Source organism: Penicillium vulpinum, assembly GCF_028829585.1.
Source record: "Penicillium vulpinum strain IBT 29486 chromosome Unknown utg000001l_segment0_segment0, whole genome shotgun sequence".
Classification (NCBI taxonomy): domain Eukaryota; kingdom Fungi; phylum Ascomycota; class Eurotiomycetes; order Eurotiales; family Aspergillaceae; genus Penicillium; species Penicillium vulpinum.
This window is the reverse complement of record NW_026643241.1, coordinates 566,431-587,812: the sequence shown is the minus strand read 5'-3', so window position 1 is coordinate 587,812 and position 21,382 is coordinate 566,431. Positions and strand designations below refer to the sequence as shown.

The 21,382-nt window shown below is 47.1% G+C and overlaps 8 protein-coding genes across 8 annotated transcripts; 4 read left to right on the top strand and 4 right to left on the bottom strand.

Annotated features, from left to right (window-relative positions):
- Positions 1-349: 349 nt before the first annotated feature.
- Positions 350-1,909, bottom strand: N7479_000220 (uncharacterized protein; the record flags this gene model as incomplete). Its single annotated transcript, XM_057247918.1, has 3 exons — positions 350-550; positions 615-1,078; positions 1,135-1,909. 3 exons carry the CDS (start codon positions 1,907-1,909, stop codon positions 350-352), a joined length of 1,440 nt encoding a protein of 479 aa, XP_057112350.1.
- Positions 1,910-2,330: 421 nt separating this feature from the next.
- On the bottom strand, positions 2,331-4,927 carry N7479_000219 (cell division control 45 family protein; the record flags this gene model as incomplete). The annotated part of the gene is made up of 2 exons (XM_057247917.1): positions 2,331-4,127; positions 4,178-4,927. The coding sequence occupies 2 exons, from the start codon at positions 4,925-4,927 to the stop codon at positions 2,331-2,333; spliced, it is 2,547 nt and encodes an 848-aa protein (XP_057112349.1).
- Positions 4,928-6,303: 1,376 nt separating this feature from the next.
- Positions 6,304-7,500, bottom strand: N7479_000218 (GPI-anchored transamidase; the record flags this gene model as incomplete). Its single annotated transcript, XM_057247916.1, has 1 exon — positions 6,304-7,500. One exon carries the CDS (start codon positions 7,498-7,500, stop codon positions 6,304-6,306), a length of 1,197 nt encoding a protein of 398 aa, XP_057112348.1.
- A 400-nt stretch (positions 7,501-7,900) lies between these two features.
- N7479_000217 (DUF1014 domain protein) lies at positions 7,901-8,732 on the top strand (the record flags this gene model as incomplete). The annotated part of the gene is made up of 3 exons (XM_057247915.1): positions 7,901-7,957; positions 8,052-8,152; positions 8,219-8,732. The coding sequence occupies 3 exons, from the start codon at positions 7,901-7,903 to the stop codon at positions 8,730-8,732; spliced, it is 672 nt and encodes a 223-aa protein (XP_057112347.1).
- Positions 8,733-9,256: 524 nt separating this feature from the next.
- On the bottom strand, positions 9,257-10,409 carry pex7 (putative peroxisome biosynthesis protein (Peroxine-7); the record flags this gene model as incomplete). The annotated part of the gene is made up of 2 exons (XM_057247914.1): positions 9,257-10,148; positions 10,246-10,409. The coding sequence occupies 2 exons, from the start codon at positions 10,407-10,409 to the stop codon at positions 9,257-9,259; spliced, it is 1,056 nt and encodes a 351-aa protein (XP_057112346.1).
- A 780-nt stretch (positions 10,410-11,189) lies between these two features.
- On the top strand, positions 11,190-11,996 carry N7479_000215 (uncharacterized protein; the record flags this gene model as incomplete). The annotated part of the gene is made up of 1 exon (XM_057247913.1): positions 11,190-11,996. One exon carries the CDS (start codon positions 11,190-11,192, stop codon positions 11,994-11,996), a length of 807 nt encoding a protein of 268 aa, XP_057112345.1.
- A 5,024-nt stretch (positions 11,997-17,020) lies between these two features.
- On the top strand, positions 17,021-18,493 carry N7479_000214 (putative CUE domain protein; the record flags this gene model as incomplete). The annotated part of the gene is made up of 1 exon (XM_057247912.1): positions 17,021-18,493. One exon carries the CDS (start codon positions 17,021-17,023, stop codon positions 18,491-18,493), a length of 1,473 nt encoding a protein of 490 aa, XP_057112344.1.
- Positions 18,494-19,095: 602 nt separating this feature from the next.
- N7479_000213 (GMC family oxidoreductase) lies at positions 19,096-21,140 on the top strand (the record flags this gene model as incomplete). Its single annotated transcript, XM_057247911.1, has 6 exons — positions 19,096-19,139; positions 19,189-19,308; positions 19,358-19,574; positions 19,645-20,181; positions 20,242-20,845; positions 20,908-21,140. The coding sequence occupies 6 exons, from the start codon at positions 19,096-19,098 to the stop codon at positions 21,138-21,140; spliced, it is 1,755 nt and encodes a 584-aa protein (XP_057112343.1).
- Positions 21,141-21,382: the final 242 nt, after the last annotated feature.

Here is a 21,382-nt window from a genome sequence, read left to right as displayed (position 1 = left end):
AACCGGACACAATCAAACTGTACGGTATTCTACATATTTACAATAGCTCAATTATGATGTCTACCCAAGAGTAGTTGGCCGTGTATGCGACCTCTATCCTTGGCGATGATTTACCTGGCTCAAGATGATATAAGAGGCGTTATATGTAAAATAACATTCCAATGTCTTTTTGGATATCTTTTTCTAGATATTTATTTTTCTTCTCGGTGTTATAGCTAGGAGAATGATCATTCTGCAGGAGGACCTACTGGGCTTATCACTCTACGGTAATATACCAACTTTTCTATGTACAACTATGTAGGGATACATAAAGAACCGAGGTAGGAATCCCCATCTTTAATGGATAAATCTAACTCCACCCTTCCACCAACTCGCAAAGCGTCTCCTCTCCACCCACATTACCAGGGAATACAACAAAAGGCACACGACGATGGCGGCTAGTCTCTTCATCGCATCGCCAAAGAGGGACACCAGGTGCTGCCTGGCCCACGATAGTAGCACGCTTTATATTCAAGCCCTTAGTTGCAGCATCTGAAGATGTAATCCCACCCTAAGAGGAAAGTCAGCACCAACATACCAACCCATCCACAGACAAAAGAGACCAGATATCATACCTTGGCAATAATAAACCGCGGCTGCACCTCAATCCGCTGCAAGACACCAACCAGCGCCTCAGCAACCACAGACCCAATCCTCAGCGACGACAACTCATCGCCACCAGTCACAAGCGCCCGACTAGTCATAACGAGCGTATCCATTCCAGCCCGCAGATGAGATTCTGTCTCCTGCACAACGCGTAGCACAGCCTGCATCGCAGTCTCCGGCGACGCAATAAGTTCCTCGACCTTCATTTCAATGATCGCTAACTGACCCGATGCGCCACGCCGATCCGTCAACACTTTTAGCTGCGCTGTAGTCTTGGGAACATACGACCCGGCAATAATAAGCCCTCCTGTCTGGCGCGGGAAAGGCAAGTGAAGCTCAGCAGCGGAGATAGGTGCTTTGGAACGGATGCCGAGTCTAGTTGAGACGAAGGCCGCGCCTGTGCGGTACAGGAAGTGTTTGCCCTTCGATTCAGCTGGGTGTGTTAGCACAATCAGAGTTACGTACTGAGAGAACAGAAATCTGGTATACCAAGTAGTAATCCCGCTACGAAGACGTGCATGTCAGATTCCGCGGCCGCATTGACAATCACCACTCCACCAACCGGTGCAGCAAGCAGTTTCTTGCAGACGGCCTGGGGTCCGCCGGTGCGAATCTCCTCGATTGTCACAGAGCATAATTGGTCTTTGTTGAATCGAGGCGCCTTTTCGAGCACGTAATCCCGTAGATTGGAACTTTTATATCCGAACGTTGCGTCTTTGGCGAACTGTGTCGCGCCCGCTGGGACGAGGCTGTCGCCTTCGGTGACGTAGTGCACATCGTTGATGGTAAGTCTCCCACCCTGAAAGAAGAACGGGGCGAGAATAAGTGCGTCTGCGGGGCCAAAGACTGATTGCACGACGTCCGGTTCGAGGGGAAAGTGGCCGCGTAATGTGCTATCGCCGCGAAGGACGATGTCGACCTCCTGGTTTGTTGCTTTCGCGGCTTCGGCGATGTTTATGCAGATCTCGCGGATGAGGGTTTCTGCTTCTTTTGGTGGGAGGGCACGTGAGTTTGTGAGGATGAAGAAGCCTGGCTTCGTGGATTGGAATTCGTCTGTTAGTGTGGGGATGTCCCAGACCGTTAGGACTGAGATGTCGTGGCAGGTCTGGGTGCCAGTTGGGTCGTCATCTAACACTATTAGCCGATTGACTTGGGCTGTTGTGAGGATTTGGGTGATTTGTTCTTGCGCGTCGGTGGGATACTCTGCGGGGAGATTGTCGAGGGTGCACTCGCGGGGGAGAATAGGGTACTCGGGCTGCGACATGTTGAGGAATTGGGCTGTTTTCCCCCTATGCTTGTGCTATTTGTGAGTTGGGTCTGGGTTGGTTTTATCTAAAGCAGATGAAGTCCTGAAGATGAACAAGCCGGGGGGGGAGGGTTATGCGGGGAAATCTTGGAGAGATCTCGGAGACAAGGCCGAAGATGCATAAATTCGGGACAACTATGGACTAGATAGAATCAGACATGTTTTCCTCACAGGAATAAGAAACACCATAAACGCCATTGGAGAAAGATGCAAGAATGAAGGGCGTTTGAATGCTTGCAAGCGTAGAAAGCCATGCAACGGTCATTATGCATGTAGCCGATTTCAGAGTCCAGTATCCCCTCCCATATATCCCTCCTATCCCATGCAGAAAGTAAACAAAGATGACAGGTCGTAGACTGCGTGATTGTTCGTAGAGGATTCAGCCCACCACACTACGGAAACTCAATGCTTCGAGGAAGCCGCCAAGGTCATCCTTCTGGACCTCCACAACACAATGCTCGAAGCTGTCGATGCGTACACGGGCATTTGTCTCTTGGACTACCTCCTGGAAGGCAATACCAAACCGGTTGCGGAGAAGATGCTTCTTTCCACGCGGATCTTCCTCGTCTTCGGACTCCGATTCCGATGACGAGTCAGACTCTTCCGAATCTTCGTCTTCAGCGCCGGTATCATCCTCTCGCTCCGCACGCTCTGCCGCTCGTTTGGACCGGCGCTCCGATCGCTCTTTCTGTTTCTTCTCCTTGTTTTCCTTCTTCTGCTTGCGCTCCTCCTGGCGCTTGGACATGGCAGCGAAGTCGACAACACCGCCGCCGCCACCAGTGCCGACGACTACATAGAGATCGCGATCTTCATCGAGGCCAGCAAGGACGAGAGGAGTTCCTGCTGCTCTCTTACGACCGATCTTGACCGAGTCACCCCGCTCTTTCTCTTGGACTCGAATGGCCTCAGCGATCCACAGGGCTAATTTCGTCAAGGCTCCGGGGTTTGTGAAGAGTTTGACGTCGGGTCCATCCTTGACCACAGCAATGCGGAATGCTCGAAGGTGACGAATTTGATGCTTAGAGAGCAACGAGGTACCGGTGCGAAGGATGGCACGGTGTAAATGCTGGGCCAGTGGCAGAGACTCTAGGAGAATCGTAGGTGATTCGGACGTTAACGAAAGGGCGTCATACGCACTCCAGAACCGAGGTAGTAAACTAGCCAGGTCAGATTCGCCTGAGACTCCACTGTTTTCTGTATCATCGCGTACTCGCGGCATACGCTTGGCGTCCCAAGAAGCCAAAGTCTCATGTGGTCCAACTTCCAGCATTGCACCCACAATAACACCCACGTCTGTGGCAGAGAGGCACGCCTTCCAGCCCCAGCAACGCACAAATCCCCAGCCCTCACGAGCACTTGCACTCCCAGCTCCCTCTGATGGAACGAGGCCATCTAAGCCGTACATAGGGGCGTACTTGAGTAGTCGTGATCGTAGTACTCGCTTCAATTCCATGTCCATGTGGGTATAGTATTGATGACACTGGGTCAGACTAATTCCCATCTTGGCCAGAAGTTTGTGCAGTCGTTTGCGGCCATTCTCAGTCCAGACATGCAGCCTCGGCGCAAGGTAGGGGCTGTGGAGCATGCTCTCATATAGTGACCAGTGCCGGACAAGAAGAAATCGCGGTTCAGGAGAAAGACGAATCGATGTATCGGTGGGTGATCTGGCGGTTGTTGGAATGACACCGTTGATTTCTCCTCGGATGTCACGATTTGATTCTAGAGGATCAGGCGGGTTCAGACGATGCACTTCATCCCGAAGTATTTGGCGAATGTGTTCACCACGTTGACCACCCCAGCCTGCCGAACCTCCTGATTCTGATGTATTTGAGATACCCACTCCGGTCATTGTCCGACCACTGAGCTCTAGACTGGAGACTCCGACAATAGCAAGCCACAGCAGATCATTGTCGTCTCGTCCGAGCTCAGATGCCAGAGAGTAGATCAGCGACGAGATTGGTTCGGAGTATGATGTTCCAGACGAATAGTATGACTGTAGAACTGAGTCGTGTCTTCGCTTGAGATTAATTAAACGTTTCTTTAATGACCGCACTGAGGGTTGTTTCGCCTCCGCTGGGGATGGCGAATCAGTTGTCGGTGTTACAGATCGCGAGGAGTTCGAAGAATTGATTCCAGTCTGTTTGCGGCGAGTCGGAGACGATGTAATAAATGAACCCTATAACACGCGTTAGTCCATTGTTGGGTCATAGGAATTTCAAACCCTACTGAATTACTTCTCCTCCGTTGGTGGGGTGGCTCATCATCTTCTGAATCCTCGTCGTCTTCACGACCTGACCAGGATTTGCGCTTTTTCGACCCCGTTTGCGTTTCATCTTCAGATCCGTCGCTCGCGTCATCATCGTCATCATCTACCTCTGGCATCTCTAATAACGCGTAGTATGCCTCTCGTTCATTGTGAAGCTCTTCCTCAATGTCTCCGTCGTCGTACACGATGATTCCGCCATTCTTCGACGTGTAAGCGGAAGTGATGCACCCCTTGTCAACCCCGCGTCCCTGCCGTCGCGCATTCGCATTTATTTCAGACATGGGCTGGCCCATCCCAGGTAGTCCACCAAAGACGTTCCCCAGGTTCCACGGCCGCCGCGCGTCGAATACCCAGATCTCTACGCCTCCCATATCTTCCACCTCGTCCTCAGGGTTGCTCAATGCCAGTATCTCACTCAAATCAACCAGACCCCCTACACCGAGACAGACGACAACTCCTCCGCTGCCGCCATTGGTGGTCTGCATTGGGCGGACCAGCTCCTCCCCCGCACGCGACAGGTCGCCATATCCTGCAACTGGTTGGATTTTATGAGGGATATAGTCGCGTTTCAACAAAGCTGTGAGGATTCGACAGGCACATAGCGCGTCTGGCTCTAATGCCACGAGAATCAAGACGGGTGGAGAAAGTGGGTGGTGAGATCGGAGGAGTTGTAGGTAGAGGTGTGAGATGAGCTGCCGAGGGAGATACATGGCCAGCTTGGGATTGTCATATGCTCATGCGACAGCTCATGAAGAAAGAGAACTCGTAAGAATAAGCTCAGAAATGTGAGGTGGTTATTTTGTGTGAAGCCCTTGCAGCAAAGAGTCTCCCATAGCGCCGGGGAAGTGGACAAGCGCGACGCGTCGGAGGCACGTGCCGGGATTCCATACCTCTTCATCACCTCGACGATATTTACTCCCTTTCTTTCATTGTTGGAATATTTTATTATTTGAATGTCTTACTTCTTAACTCCTTGAATTAAATTTAGGCATAGATCTTCCAAAATATTGGTGGTTCATTTTATTGCCCAATGCAAATTAGGTGCTTTACGCGAAATCTTTCATCTATACTCCAAATTGGGTCTTATCACGCGCAAATCCTTTTTTCGAATCATGTTTCCTATCAACCACGCAGTCTCTTGCAAAGCAAGTCAAGTTCTTTGTCTTAGCTGGCAAGTGCCCTTATATCAAATGCTGGTGAAAGTATGTACGAACTTGCAAGCATGGAATGCAATTCCAAGCTGGCGAAGGAGCCAAAAAAGTATTCTGCTTCTTGGATGACCAGATCCCAGTACCATTTATTGCTTATTAGAAAGTAATAGTTCTGGTATCTTCTCAAACTGACCCGCGAGTATTGCGCATGGATGGCGGCGGCTTGCTGATCAGCTCTCATCTTGACGCTGGAGATAAAACACATCGACTTTGTCTGTTCGCAAACGGTCGATGCTCTTCTCAGGAGACTTTTGAATTGCAGAAGCCGTCAGTGTTCTTGCTCCTCTGGAAATGGAGGAACTCCCGGTGGTCAAATCAATTCTCGTGTCGACATTGAAACCCTGTTCCAGAGCTTGCACTTCTTCCAGTAATGCCTCCGCGTGACCAGGACTTGTATTATGCCATGAAACTGCTGTATCGATGTGGTGGATATGAAATTCCTTGAGTTGGTAAATTATTTTCTGGACTTCGCTGACAGTGGTCAAAGGGGTGCCAGTTGAATAGCCACTCCACAGTATTTCTAGTCAAGACTTGATAGTTACATATGACTTGATAGTTACATATGATTAATATGTATTCCAGGTTATTAAAGAGTTTGAAGATCGAAATGAAAATGAGATGGATGATGCTAGGACTTTAGTAGAATGATTACTTTGGTTACAGTCTAGAAAGCAGACTTATTTCCCACGGAGCTGTTTGACCAGAGGATATCTTTCAAATTCAATAATCACAGAAGTAACGCCTTGCGCCATGAACACGCTATGTTCTCCAAAACTATTCCAGTGAGGGCATTAAGGCCATGCATCCGTAAGTCCGGGGAAAGACTCAAGATTGCAGGCAAAGCAAAGAAGACCTGGGTGGTTTGTTGTGTGATATTAAACAGACGAGCGGCCCAAAATCGATCCGGCCACCCAGATAGCGGTGCATGCACCAACGACAGAGATGCCAACTAACCGCTTGCCCCAGCCACCGTCTTCCGCCATTTTGGTTGGCCCAACAGTGCTCTTCAACTTCACATGCAAAGACGATGAATGTAGGTTTTCGGTTGCATTTCCAGTGGAGTCACCTAGTATGGCTGAATATTCCTCGTCGCGCTTTTGCCACTTTTCCACAAGCCGCGCAATCTCAGCCAAATCTTCCTTGAGAGAGCCAGGCTCAGTGGCGTTGGCATTCTCAACTTCCACGTTTTGGACATTGCCGAAGAAATCAACCACAGTCCGCAGGCGGCCTTCTTGCTCGCCTCCAGGGAACAAATCCCAACGGACACCCGGCTGAGAGTGGATCTTCGATTCATCGTAAGAATCGAACAGGTCTCCCAGGTTGAGTTTAGATGTGACACTTGTCACTTGTGTCTCGAGGAATTCAAGAACATAGTACGTCCAGCGATCGATGACAGCGACGCCAACGTCATTGTCCGCATGGTGGGAGTAGGAAGACTGGTCGATCTCGCTGGAGCCTGTCGCCACAATGTTAGGCGAGTAGAAATGGGTGTACATAGTATTGGCCTGGCAAGTGTCGATCATGAACAGCAGCTCATGGTAGCGCTTCTTCTCCCACATCTGTCCAAACGCGTCCGCGAGATCCCACGCGCCGATCTCTTCGGCATCCTGGAACTTTAGGAATTGGTCGCCTCCATGTCCAGTCATGTATACTAGTACATTGCTACCGGCATCGGAGCCTAGGCGCTTGCTGCGCGGCACATCTTCGTCGAGACGGTCGGTCAAAAGTCGGATGAAGTTCTCCACGGTTACTTCGTACCCCCTGTAATCCACTTCGATGTTGTCACCGTATAGATCGACAGCACGGTCTGCGTTACTGTAGACGGTACCGGGGAAAGCGTTTCGGGGGTTGCAAGCCATGTCATCGGGGAGCATGAGGATAATCTGTGAATCGGGAATGCCGAGCCGTTTGACGGTTCGGTATAGTGAAAGGACATTGGCGAGGTGACGGTAGTTGAACCAGAAGCGAGAGGTAGATACAAGTACCGCCCAATTAGAGGTGTGCTCAGCAACAACTGCGCTAGCAAGGAGCAGCAAGGCGAATGCCTGTAGAAAGCGGAAGAGCAAAGCCATTCTGACAGACTATCAGTTCATAGTAGGGAGGAACACTGCTTGTATCACTAGTCGTTAAATGTGAAGTCGGCAGTGGCAAGAAATAAATTAAATTAAAGCCCACGGATATAAATTACAAGAACCATATCAAGGCCATAGCATAAATGGCCGGAAGAAGGCAGACGACTTCGAGAAGCTGCTGAGGTGAGATAGGAGATTACAAATGCTGGGGAATCTCTGATGCCGTATTCATGAGGCATCATCACTATGCACGGGCCACTATAGTGTCACCGCCTTCATCGGAGTCGGCATATTGGTCCCGTGCATCAGATCATGTAGTAGAAAGTCGATTCCACCCTTTTCTTTTCACATTCATTCCACAGATTTTGTCCAGCGTTTAGTTTGGACATCATATTTCATCATGGGAGGCAAGAAAGCAGCAGGTGAGAACACCAAAAAGGTCGCCGGAAACGCTCGTGTATGTTTTTCTTTTTTCAAACCCCGCCCCCGCTATTATTGCCACATCCCTCAAGCATAAGATCATTTGGATAAAAGCTAACAGTGTCGCACAGAAAGCGGAAGCTGCGGCATCAAAGAAGGCAGCCGAGGACCAGAAGAAGGCCGCAGCGGAGGAAAAAGAATGGTCGAAGGGATCCAAGAGCAGTGCTAAGAAGTATGCGAACTCAATCTCTCACAGAACTTGTCCTCAAGTACCGAGCTGATCATATTCGATCTATAGGGAGGATGCCGAATCTAAGAAAGCCGAAGCTGCCCGCAAGAAGGCAGAGCGCGATGCCCTACTCGCCGAAGAAGAAGCCTCTCAACCAGCCAAAGCCAAGGGCGCGAACGCCAAGACCGCACAAAAGAAGACTCGCGGCCTCGATCTTTCACAGTTGGATGATGCTCCTGCAGGCAGCAAGAAGGAATCTGCTCTCAGCGCCTCTGGTATTGACAATGCACTAGATGCTCTGTCCCTCGCCTCGAAGGACACATCCAAGATCGACCGACACCCAGAGCGCCGATTTAAGGCTGCATATGCCGCATTTGAGGAGAGACGCTTGCCCGAGATTGAGCAGGAAACCCCTGGTCTGCGCCGGAACCAGCGTATGGAGCTATGCCGGAAGGAATTCGAGAAGAGCGAGGAGAACCCATTCAACCAGGTGCATGCGGCTGTCAATGCTACCAAGGAAGAGGTTGCTGCGCTTCGGGATAGCGAGCGCAAGAAGGTCGAGAACAGACTGGGCAGCAAATAAATTGATCTGTCGCTAGATCACAAGCATTCAAGGCCATGGATTATTGGGAAGTTGTGGGCAATATGCCGATATTGTCGCACTGACCGTGAGTCCTAAGTCTCCATGCTCTCAAATACCCAACATGGATGGTGTTCTCAAGATTGTGAGCCTCTTGATTCGGAGTCATATTTGCACGGTTCGGAAATACCAACCGTTTTCGAGTCGTTGAGTCGTTGCATACTTCAACAAAAAGCTTAAGCATTAAGCCCGGGAAATAGACAACCGTGACGCATTTGTTCTTACATCGCACCATGCATTGTGTCTTTAGCCTTTCTGGGATATTAACTTACGAAATAAAACGATCAATATCTCTTTCTCAATCTATGCAGGTTGTTCCGACAGCAGGCTGTCCGGAAACCCGGTATCTTAAACAAATATCTTCAGTAAAGCTCCTATATAATATTGCTCCATTGCACCTGGAAAAAAAATGATAAGCCTCTGGACCCTGCCAGAGCAATATATAATTGGTTGATATCTCAAATATCCTATGACATTGTAGCTCGCACATCCCACACATATAGACTTTCATCCCACCCAACACTAGCACACCAGCCCTCACTTCCAAAAAGGCACCAATCCACACCTGTCACAAACTCGGTATGTTGACCCATGCGCCCTAATTCCGCGCCAACTACTGGACCAGCGCGCATCATATCCATATCCCCACCCAGTCCCGCGTCTGACCGATCACTCCATACTCGACAAGTCATATCGTAGCTAGCACTCAAAAGAACATTAGAAAGGTGCGGTGACCAAGCCACTTTCCGCACAGCATATTCATGCCCGAGCATAGTAGCCAGCGGCCCTTGTTGCGGGGCGCGGATATCAAACGTCCGGATAGCACGGTCAACACCTGCCGTAGCTAAAACAGTGGGTCGGTATTTGTTCCAGTCGTGGGTAAGGGCCTCAGCGGCTGGGGAAGGGCCGCCTGGACGGCCGGGGATTGTGGGCGCGGGGGGGCCGGCGTGGATAGGGATCTGGGTGACGAGGTGATTGGAGGCGGAGGCCGGAGTGCGGAGATCGAAAACGCGCACGTATGAGTCTGATGATACGCATGAGATGATGTCTGGGCTGTGTGGACAGAAGGATGCGGAGTAGGTGCAGCTGTGTGTTGGGAGGGTGAGGAGGGACTGCGGGCGATGTGGCGACCAGATGCGGACTGTGCCATCCCAGCTACTTGAGCAGAAGCGGTCTTTTGCGACTGGATTCCAGCTTACGCTGAATACCTCACGCGCGTGCTCTTTCCAGTTTGAGATAGGGAATTCGTCCGCTGTGCAATCGAATAGTTTAATGCTGCCGTCGCCTGATGCAGCGAGGACTTGGTTCTCATGGAGTTCGGACCATGCGAGGTCATATAGTGAATCTTGTGTTGTAAACCTGGAGGTTGTGAGAGCGCCAAATGGTTAGAATTCCATTCTTACTTTTGAGTTTGTTGCACACTCTCCTCCGCGGGGTCTGCAAATATCCTACTTACCATTTTAGCGGTTGGATTCCATTCGCAGTCAACTCCAGGATATGCAGGCGACCATTGCCAACTAGGCCAAAATTTGAAGAGCTTGCAACAGCTAGACGATTGTCAAAGAATGGGGAATATTTGACAGCGCAACCGTTATATCCTTGTGTGCGATAATGGAGCATGATGAGCAACTGATCGGCGCCGATCGCTCGGGGGAGGAGGTAGGAAAGAGAATGAGAGATAATGAGATCTTCAAGCAAGCTATAGGGTATCAAAGGGACAAACGTCAACAGTCACGAAGATGTCAAGTTCAGATTCGGCGTATGATCTCGGGATTGCGGGGATCAAATGGGCCGAGGTCCTTCCTTGGCTTTCAGGCACGGCCTTCTTCTATACTTTCACGTTCACTTTTAGTTGATTTATTATACTTACTTTGTATGGATATCTGCGTTTCAATATTGAAATCACTCAATTTAATTGGTTCTTGTTGATTCTCCTTTCTTGATGTGGTCAAGTAACCAGCATGGCCACCAACACATCATTAGTTTATGCTAATATATTTTCGACACACTGTGTTTTTCAATATGTTGCTTCTTAGATTCGACACAAACAAGGTAAAGCTGGCCCTCATAGACAGATCAATGGCTGAGGTGGATCTTGAAAATATATGATGTTTGTGATCGTTGACGTCAACGGGCTACATCTATAGTTGCATTCAGCCCTAATTGCAACCAACAGTAATAAGGAACCATTCTAGACCCTTAATTTTGCATTCACTGGCATAGATTTGAGCCAACCATATTAGATAGGTACAGGTTGAGCCACATTGATAATATTTCGCCTCGGCCTTAGCAAAGTATGGGAATGACGCCATGGTTAGCCTCTTATGAAACTTCCTTCTTGGTCTACTCGATTTAATTCCGATTGAATATACGTTCTTCTCAATATATAAATCAACCACTATGATAAGCTCAAAACAATATGATACCCAAGTCACCCCCACACTGAGACGTGACAATCCAATTCCATTAGAGAATTATACGTCCCCGGCCAGTCTATTCCTCGAAGAAGAAGTCTACCGAATCGGAGGATTGCCAGGCCTGAGATCCCTACCTCCAGGTCCAGAGCGTGACTTTCTCACCCTATCATGGGGACCTATCGTCTACCGCACCTCGTACGCCCCCGAAACCAAACGCCTCCTCCCCGTATTCCTCCGCTACCTCAACAATTCCGTGCAGCAGGCGTTACGACGTACGTTTACAGGCTCCGATGAAGAAATCGAAATTCTCACAACGACTTATTCTTCGAAGATTTTCAGCTCCCGAGATATGTACACCAACATGGATGAAGAAGCGATCCGACAAGCTTTCCATGATTTCAAAGTGTCGCTTGGGATACCTGAAACAGAGCTCCCGAGCAGACTCCGAATATGCTTGATGCTAGATGAAGAAGCGTTATCGCACATGAAATGCGTCTTGGATCTTTCCTCGATGGCCGAGGAGGATGCAGATGTGGGTGGATGCTGTGTGAAGGTTGTTGAGGAGAATTTCCCAGATTCGAGGATGGGCGACCACCCGCTTTCGAAACCCAATATAGAAGGTGTATCGGGGTCTGTTGGAGAATATCGTGGGAGTTATCATGGGTGGACGATGGTGGCACTCGATGCATTGGTGGAGGTTTTTGATGGACTTCGGCAGATGAAATGGCTGGTTGACTATCACCGGGAGGGAAAGGTATACTTGGGAGAGGGTAAATGGAGGAGCCTTTAGTTTATTGGAGTGTATTAAGTTAAGTTTTTGAATCATTTCCTACGTAATCTTCACATATAATTTGATTACAATAGCTAGCGGCTTATGCTGCCGTCGCCTTTATCTCTTCCTTGATCACGCACGTAGTGCAATCAATCATTTGATCTATTGATTGGGATTAGATGATATACATAAATAAGTAAGAGAGAGAGATGTTATTTTAAGATCTTTTTACGATGGTTTCTTGGACGTTGTTTTAAGATGTTTCTCCTTACATGCTAGTTGAGGGACGGTAATTTGGGTAGACTAGAAATCATCCTCCCCCTTCCTCAGAGGCAAAGAAGGAAAGACGGAGAGGAAGGAGGCTATCGGATCTGTATATTCGCACGTAGTTTGGCAAAATAAAATCGAGTAAATAAGTATATATACATATATATAAAAAATATAAAAAAGAATGGCGCCACCCGGAATCGAACCGGGGCTGATACAGAACTTCGTTCACCACAATGTAGCGTCATACCACTAGACCATGGCACCTGTTATATGAGTTCCAGGACAGCTCTATATTTTAAGAATCATTTTGTTCATGACTACAATGTACATACATACGTAACGTATTTCCCGGGCGAGCTGCGCACCCCACCTAAAACGTGTCAATTAATTTAACACTTTCTTCTTCAACCACCCACCATACCACCAATTCGCTCCCGATCCTCTAGAAATTCAACCGAGCAAGAGGGTAGGATCTTATTAGCTACCCAGGCTTTTAAGAACAAAGAAATCTCTTCAGTTCGTGAAGTGGCGCGCCGTTTTAACGTACCCGAATCAACCCTCCGGGCGCGTCTTCGTGGAACTATATTCCGCGCGATTTCTCGCGCCAATTTGTATAAATTGACAGAAATTGAAGAAGAATCTCTTCAGAAATAGATTATCTCTATAGATTCCCGTAGATCAGCCCCCCGGCCCTCTACTGTTCGAGAAATAGCCAATCTTCTCCTTTAAAAGCGTAAAACTACCCTAGTTATTTCAGTCGGTAAAAACTAGGTTATAGAGTTCGTTAAAAGACGTCCTCTCCTCTCCTCCCGGTTCTCGAAACGGTATAATTACGAACGTACAAAATACGAAGACCTAAAAATCATTTAAGAGTGGTTTGATCTTATTCAAAAAATAATCCTCCAATTTAGAATCGACCCCGATAATATTTATAACTTTGATAAGACTGGTTTCGCGATAGGATTAATTTCTACGGTAAAGGTGATAACGAGGAGTGAATTCTACGGCCGGCGTTCACTTTTATAACCTAGAAATCGTGAATAGGTGACTGTTATTGAGTGTATAAATTTGTCTAGCTAGGCGCTTCCTCTGTATATAATTTTTAAAGGTAAAGTCTTTATTAAATTATAGTTTGAAGGCCTACTAAACGACTGGCGAATCGAAGTTAGTCCTAATAGTTAGACTTTAGATAAAATAGGAGTTCGCTGGTTTAAAAAGCTCTTTATTTCTAGTACTTCTCTTTGTACGAAGGGAAGGTATAGGCTGCTAGTTCTTAATAGATACAGGAGTTATTTAACCCTAAAATTCGATAAACTTTGCGAGTAAAATAGGATAATACCTATTTGTATACCTCCGCACTCCTCTTATCTTTTACAGCCTCTCGATATTAGCTGTTTTGCTATATTAAAACGATTATACGGGCGGCTGGTAGAGACAAAAATAAGGCTCTAAGTGAATTATATTAATAAACTTAACTTCCTCGAAGTATACCCCCTCGCACGAATTGAAGCTTTTAAACCAAAGACTATTAAGAATAGCTTTAAAGCAGCTAGTTTAGTACCTTTTACACCTGATTAAGTGATATCAAAGCTCAATATTCGACTTCGAACCCTAACCCCCCCTCTAAGTAGGGGGGAGCGATTTAAGCCGGAATTTTACACTAAAAATACCTACTACAGAGAAAGAACTACGTCGATAGGCTTCATCAATCAAAGCTTTACTTCGTATAAGGTCTCGAAGCCTACCTAGCCCGTTAGATTGTGTATTAAACCAGCTTATAAAAGGCTTCTGTCTTACAATACAAGGTGCTATCTTATTAGTAAAGGAAAACAAGGAATTACGCGCTGAAAACGAGAAGTAGAAGCAAAAGCGGGCTAGATCTCGAAGGTATATACCCTCTGAAGAAGGTCTCTCAGTCGAAGAAGTCTCTGTATTAATTATACAGCAACAGGAAGCAAGTGAAGCACTCCCCCCCCCCCCCCCCGGCCCTAGCACCTCTATAGAATCGGGTATTCGGCCACGTACTCGGCCCCCCCCGCGGGTGTGGAATATATAGATTGCTAGGGTATCGAAGGGAAATATATCCAAATAGACCAATTAATTAGTTGAATTAATTTAATGGTGTTTCGGTTGAGATAAATATGTTTAAATTTAATAGGTTGGGTGGGGTGCGCAGCTCGCCCGGGAAATACGTTAGTTACCATCGAATCAAATTTACATATCAAAGGTATATATAGTACTAGATCAAGTTTTATTCAATAGCAATACTCCAAATATCCTCATTTTATAAATTAAAACGTTGTTCATTCTACAGAAATTGTGCTTTTCGCTGTCAGTCTACAATTTGCTATTTCTAGTTATCCTTTTAGCTACGACAGTAGGAAGAGAAATGAGACACATTCTATACCATCTCAAAGGACATTTCAAAAGAAATCGCAAAGCTCTATTGAGACCCAGTGTTTTGGCCTCCATTTCTCTTCTTCCTTTTACTAATTGACACGCGTGCTCGGAGATACATCATACATACAGCGTATCATTTCAATTTTTACTTCAGAAGCAATACAGGGCTCTATTTTTAGCTATAAATCTCAGCCACCATTATTATTGTCAAGTCGCCCCCTTTTTTGACACTTCTTTTCCACGGTGCTTTTTATTTCCTTTCTCCGGAGCAAAAATAACAAGCGAATTTTCATCCGTTGCGCTTCAACGATTCCGTTGTTGAAAATAAAACGGAGAACAAAAAGCCCTTGAGTTAGATCAGCCAACCTCCCTGGTCATGAGAAAAGAGCCTCTAATGAAGCAGTGCAATTTCTCATTCTCCATTCCTTCTTCCCTCTGTGCTCATATAGAACAAAATTCAGTTCTTGAACATTAGCTAATTGCCGTTTGTAAAATTGCCGCATCTATGGAATTAGCTGTTTGCCTTCTCTGGTACGCTTCCTGATGCAAACGTTTCTGGTAGCGTTGTATGCAGGCATGTTCTTCTCGCTGGAGCCGTTGATCTCGCTTGTATTCCCACAGCCATTTACTATAGTTATCCTCCATCTCTTGCTGGAGTCGCTGTGAAGAAAGCCTATGATTATATTATTAATAAGTTTGATTCGGGCAGTCCGCTTTCTATATATGCACTTACCAGAATCCGATATTGCGCGAAAACCCATCCCCAGTAAGACGGCAGTTAGAGAGCCAACTAGAATCCGCAGGCCATTCGCAGCTGCCCAGGTTCCGTTTCACGTCGAACAGAGCATTTTTCAACCCTTGAGATAATGTAGTTTCTCTATCAATCAAAGTCCGACATTGTGGACATTGTGGACAAACTCGATTGCACAAGTTCCAATATGTGGGAGAATTAAGATTCTCATGAGGACAGTGAAAGATAGGCTCAGCTCTGAGAAAACCCTGGATGGTGGAGAAATTCATCGTATACCGAGCATGTATGACTAGACAGTCAGATTTGTCGATAAATATACGCATCTTGACTCGAGCGTTGTAGTTATATGTATCAAGCAATAAACAGCTATGGCTTAAATGAGGCCCGCCAGTCCGATCGAATTTGAATGGGCCAATTTGGGCTTGAGATATTGCCGTGGTAGTAGGTGATTTAAGGAGTTTCACGATACGCCCTCGTTCACGAATTGTCCAGGCAGCGCACGGGCATATGTCAACTATACCAGCGTATTTCGTGCAAGACCTCCCTCGAGCTGGATACTGGAGAGAAGCTTCACTGAATTCCTTTCGTGGATGGAGCTTTAAGCACTTCCCGCAAAATCTCCAGCGGCCATTCTCAAGTCGCAGAAGAAGTTTGTTTCGTGGCACCTTTCTACTATTCACACATAGAATAGGTATTCGAATTTGTAAAAGTCGTGGAAAATCAAACTCTCTTTTTTTTAAATCCATGCCAAACAAGTTGTAGAGTCTTTTGCAGCTGAGGGATAAACAGGCTCGGTCGACCAGGGAAAGGCGTTGGTATACATTGCTTAGAACACTATCTTCTAGAGAAAATATCGTGGGATGTTTTCTTCGGATTCGGGAAATGAGCGCTAAAATTAAAGGTATCATGACTCTGCTTTTTCTTTCCTTCATTTTTTGCTTCTTCGTTTTCTCTTTGTGACGAGTGGGAGGTAGGCTCGAATCCGGTCTGCATGGGATCTTTTGGCCTTTGGATGCAGGAAATTTCTCTCCATCGTCAGGATAGCAATAGCTCTGGAGAGACAGTCTGCTAGGCACTTTCCAACGTGGCATCTTTGAATTTCAATATGATGATGGTATTTGAAACGCTTGGGTTCACGCCTAGGTGGGGATACAATAGGGGGTTGCGCAGGTAAACCTGCTTTGAGAATGAGGATGAGAATAAAGTCTGGAAGGAGCGAGAACCGAAAAGCCATAATAATGACCTCACACTTATCCCTTAACTTTATTTCTTTTTCCGAGCCGATGTTCAATTTGTCTATGGAGTATGAAGCCAATTCTCGACCACGAACGTGGTTAGTCAATACCACCCTCTTTACTTGATCTATTCCAGGGGTTGACCTATGATATTACAAAGAGCCTTTTTAGAGGTTTTTTTTTTAAGTGTGGTCTTTGGATATCCTTGAGTATCCATTTCTGAGTAAAGCCGTGGCCCTGCATCTATAACACCGTGATCTGATTGGTCACTTCCACGGCAATCATGTGCCGATAAACATTTTATCTGATTATGTTCACGAGCTTATCGGGTCACCTAGGCATCCATCCATCACTTTTCAGAGCCTCAAAAAATGAGACTTGAAACAATGGATACTTTCATATCTAGAAAGCGTCCACGGCTTTCGAATGCAAGCGAGGAGCCCAAGCAAAACTCATCGGATCCCTGCGAAGACACCACTGATACCAAGCTAGCAATACTCCTATCTCTCTTCCCGGCTATCAAACAGGATGAACTATTGGATATACTCGTATCCTGTGAAGGGTCTGTAGAGAATGTTGCTGAACTCCTCTCTACAAAAGACGCTACAGCAGGCACACCCGCGAGCAAAAAACGAACTGCTGTTGCCTCATTATGCGGCATCCAGACATCTCTCTCATCACATGTTTTTACAACATCTGAAGATGGGAGTATGAGACCCATGCATGAGCACGCGAGAAAGAAAAACCTTTCACCTCCAAAGAAAGGCAAAACACTACATCTTTACTCGCCTGAGGATATTGCCGCCTACACACCTTGTACTATCATTCACAATTTCCTACCGGCTAAAGAAGCAGATGCACTTCTCCTTGAATTACTTGATGAATCGAAACACTTTTCTCGGTACGACTTTCAACTCTTCAACCGCGCTGTCCATAGTCCCCACACATATGCTGTGTACGTCTCTACACCCGAAGAGCACCGTCAACAGACCTCAGAATACACTTATGGTGGCACCAGTCGGTCAAATGTACGCCAGGCAACACCAAAGCTACGTTCAGTGTCACGCCAAGTACAGAAGATTGTCAACAGCGAGATCAACAAACGAATTCGAGACGTTTATCCGGACGGGAAGAAGTTAAAATATCAGTCACCAAAAGAGTGGCGGCCCAATGCAGCATTTGTCAACTGCTACGACGGGCCGACCGAAAGCGTGGGATATCACTCTGACAAACTCACTTACCTCGGACCCCACCCGGTGATAGGAAGCTTGAGCTTGGGCGTGGCACGTGAATTCCGAGTCCGTCGGATAGTGCCTCGAGATGAAGACGAGACTGTAGAAGAAGAAGAAGAAGAAGAAGAAGGAGAAGGAGAAGATCTTGGCATCAATAAGCTTAGTCCAGGTTCAAATTATACACGGAACCAGACTTCGTCAGCCGCACGCGCTGACGCCCAAGGCCAAATCTCAATCCATCTTCCACACAATTCTCTCCTTGTTATGCATGCAGAGATGCAAGAGGAGTGGAAACACTCTATTGCTCCAGCTCAAACCATCTCCCCACATCCGATCTCCGGGAACAGACGTATCAATATCACATATCGTTGGTGTCGTGATACTCTAAACCCACGCTACACGCCACGTTGCAAGTGTGGCGAACACACGATTCTCCGGTGTGTACAACGTAAGCATGAGACGCGAGGGAGATATATGTGGATGTGCCATGGAGGACTTACCCCAGGAAAGGAAGGGTGTTCTTTCTTCCAGTGGGCTGAGTTCGATGATGATGGGGATCCGGTGTGGGGAAAGCAAACCATCCAGGACGAGGCCCCTACTTTGGCAAATTTCTCGGCATCTCAATAGATTATCAGACTCATATACAATATATGGTGGAAGGTGGAACCATCCCGCTTTTGACCTCGGATATCAACGAAAATCCACGTGTAGCGCAACGCGTAGCGGCCACTGGGGCTTTTGGGGTATTTTTTAAGATGCCTATAAATGTATATTTACAAAATCGCGTAGATGGGAAATTTTCTACTAATAAAATCCAATAGGATCAAAGTCTCCAGTGATCGCTATCCCGATACGCGGGGGTAAGTTGATGCCAAATAAGGGTCGCATACTGTGCCCCCTTAGACGGAAAGTGGACTCGTATTCCGCGAAACTCCACAATCTGGGGCCTTCAGCCGTCTCTACACCTATTTGGACCAATTACACGTTGGCTACTGTTAGCCTTTCACCGGACCGTGCCTCTAAGGTATGTGAATGGGCTTATCTCCAATATTTGTTTACAGAAACAGGTAAGATTGCCCTGCTGGTCCTCAACATGGAGATGCTATGCGGAATCCTCTCCGCTCCATTATTTCAAAAGTACGGTGTGACAAGTTGGCTTAAATTTTATGTCTTTCGCGAGTAATCTTTCATTTGGCATCTCTATACAATCGTGATCTGAAATATACACCATGGCTTCAAGAATTGAGGATACCTATGACTATATTGTCTGCGGGTAAGATGCCCATCCAGAGAAACTTATAACCTTGCTAACCATGAAGTAGAGGAGGAACCTCTGGCTGTGTGGTTGCTGGACGTCTAGCTGAGAACCCCGAGGTCAGAATCTTGCTGCTGGAAGCTGGACAGCATAACAAGGACCTAGAAAATGTTCATATGACCGGCGGGTGAGCTATAAAAGCCTAGTTGATAGATATATCGTTTTTAACTGATCAGGTGGTCGAACAACTTCGATGCCGAGACCGACTGGAACTTCGTCACTCCTCCAATGGCGGGAGTTGACAACCGCCAAGTGAAGCTGAGTCGCGGCCGATTTCTTGGAGGATGCAGCGGGTGCAATGGAACACTTTGTATCCGTGGCAATAAGCAGGACTATGACGACTGGGGACTAGACGGGTGGAGTGGAGAAGAGTTCTTCAAGTATATGAGAAAGGTAGGCGGCATGATTCCACGGGGATATTGATGCCGGTACCTAAGTGAACAGGTACTGACAACACGAGTAGTCGGAGACTTTCCACCCGAAGCCATGGTTCCAAGCCGATAAAGAGAGTCATGGATACTCCGGTCCTCTTCACACAGAGCCACATGATCTAGCGCCCATCTCACAGCTCCTGCTCGACTCTTATGTCTCACAAGGCATGCCCCTGCATCATGACATGTTCAGCACTGGCGATGTTGCGCAAGGATGTGGCCATGTACCTCGAACAGTGTATCAGGGCATGCGGACAACCGGCGCGGATTTTGTCACCAAAAAGAACCACCGTGGGAATATCACCATCAAGACGGATACAACTGTCGACAAAATCATCTTCAGCAAGAAGGGAAATGAGACTCGCGCTTCTGGCGTAGTCACCCAAAATTTAGATGGTGCCTCTAGTATCTACTACGCTCGAAAAGAGATCATCATCTCTGCAGGCGCCTACTGCAGTCCTGCAATCCTCCTTCGATCTGGCATCGGCCCCAAGGCAGAGCTAGAACAACACAATATTCCATCTTTGGTCAATCTTCTAGGTGTGGGCAAGAATCTTATCGACCACCTCGTCAGTAATCCCTACAACAATTAACACCAACATGAATCATCCTAACACTCCACGCTCTAGATCGTATTCATGTTCTATGAAACCGAAAAGCAAGGCCTAACAAACGACCACCACGTCTACCACAATGACAACTTCGACCGAACCTACGCACAGTGGAAAGAGAAGAAAACCGGCTTCCTATCCAGCTTCCCCTTCGGTAGTTTCGCCTTCGCGCGCCTTGATGACCGACTGAAAGACGAGCCTCTCTGGAAAAAGGCGCCCCGCAAAGCAGGACGTGATCCCATGGGCCTCACACCACAGCAGCCAAACATCGAATTTTTCACCACAGAGTGTTACGGTGGTCCCAAGCAATACGATCAATTCCCGATTAATAACCAGCATGCATTTTCTATGATTGCAGAGCTTTTTGCGCCAAAGTCTCGTGGCTCGGTGGTGCTTGGATCGGCAGATGCGTCGGCGAACCCCGTTGTTGATTGTAATTATCTGGCTGATCCGCTTGATCTGCTGGTTCTTAGTGAGGCTTGTCGGTTTGGGAATGAGGTTGTTATGCAGGGTGCTGGGACTAAGGATATCGTTAAGGGGTCTTGGCCGCCGAATTTGAAGCATCATACTTATAAATCGAGGGAGGAGTGGGTTCCGTATGTGAAGCAGCATGCGACTACTTGTGAGTTGGCGGAGTACTGGAGTTTTATCTGGCCTTGTGGTTTACTAATACTTTGTTGACAGGCTACCACGCGGCGGGAACTTGTGCCATGGGGAAGAAGAATGATTCCATGGCTGTTCTCGATGAGAAATTGCAGGTGAGAGGCGTTTCGGGGCTGCGAGTTGCTGATTGCAGTGTGATGCCTACATTGCATGGAGGACATACCCAGATGCCGGCTTATGGAATTGGAGAGAAATGTGCGGATTTAATCAAAGAGACATGGCGGGTGACGGGCAATGTCTATCCTCGCATCTAATACTTTATGTTGTCGAGCTTTGCCGGTATCTAGAAAGAATTCTGGTGGTTATTTATACATAGGTACGCTTCATGTTTATGCTATACCCAGTTCCAGTACTGGATTGAAACACAAGGAAAATTTTCCATTCATTGGTACTTCAAGAGTAAGAGAGAGCCTTCCTAAACAGGTACAAATACAAAGCATAACTCAATTCCGTCAGGAGCAAATCAAGCACAAGGCCATAAAAATAGCGTGATTAC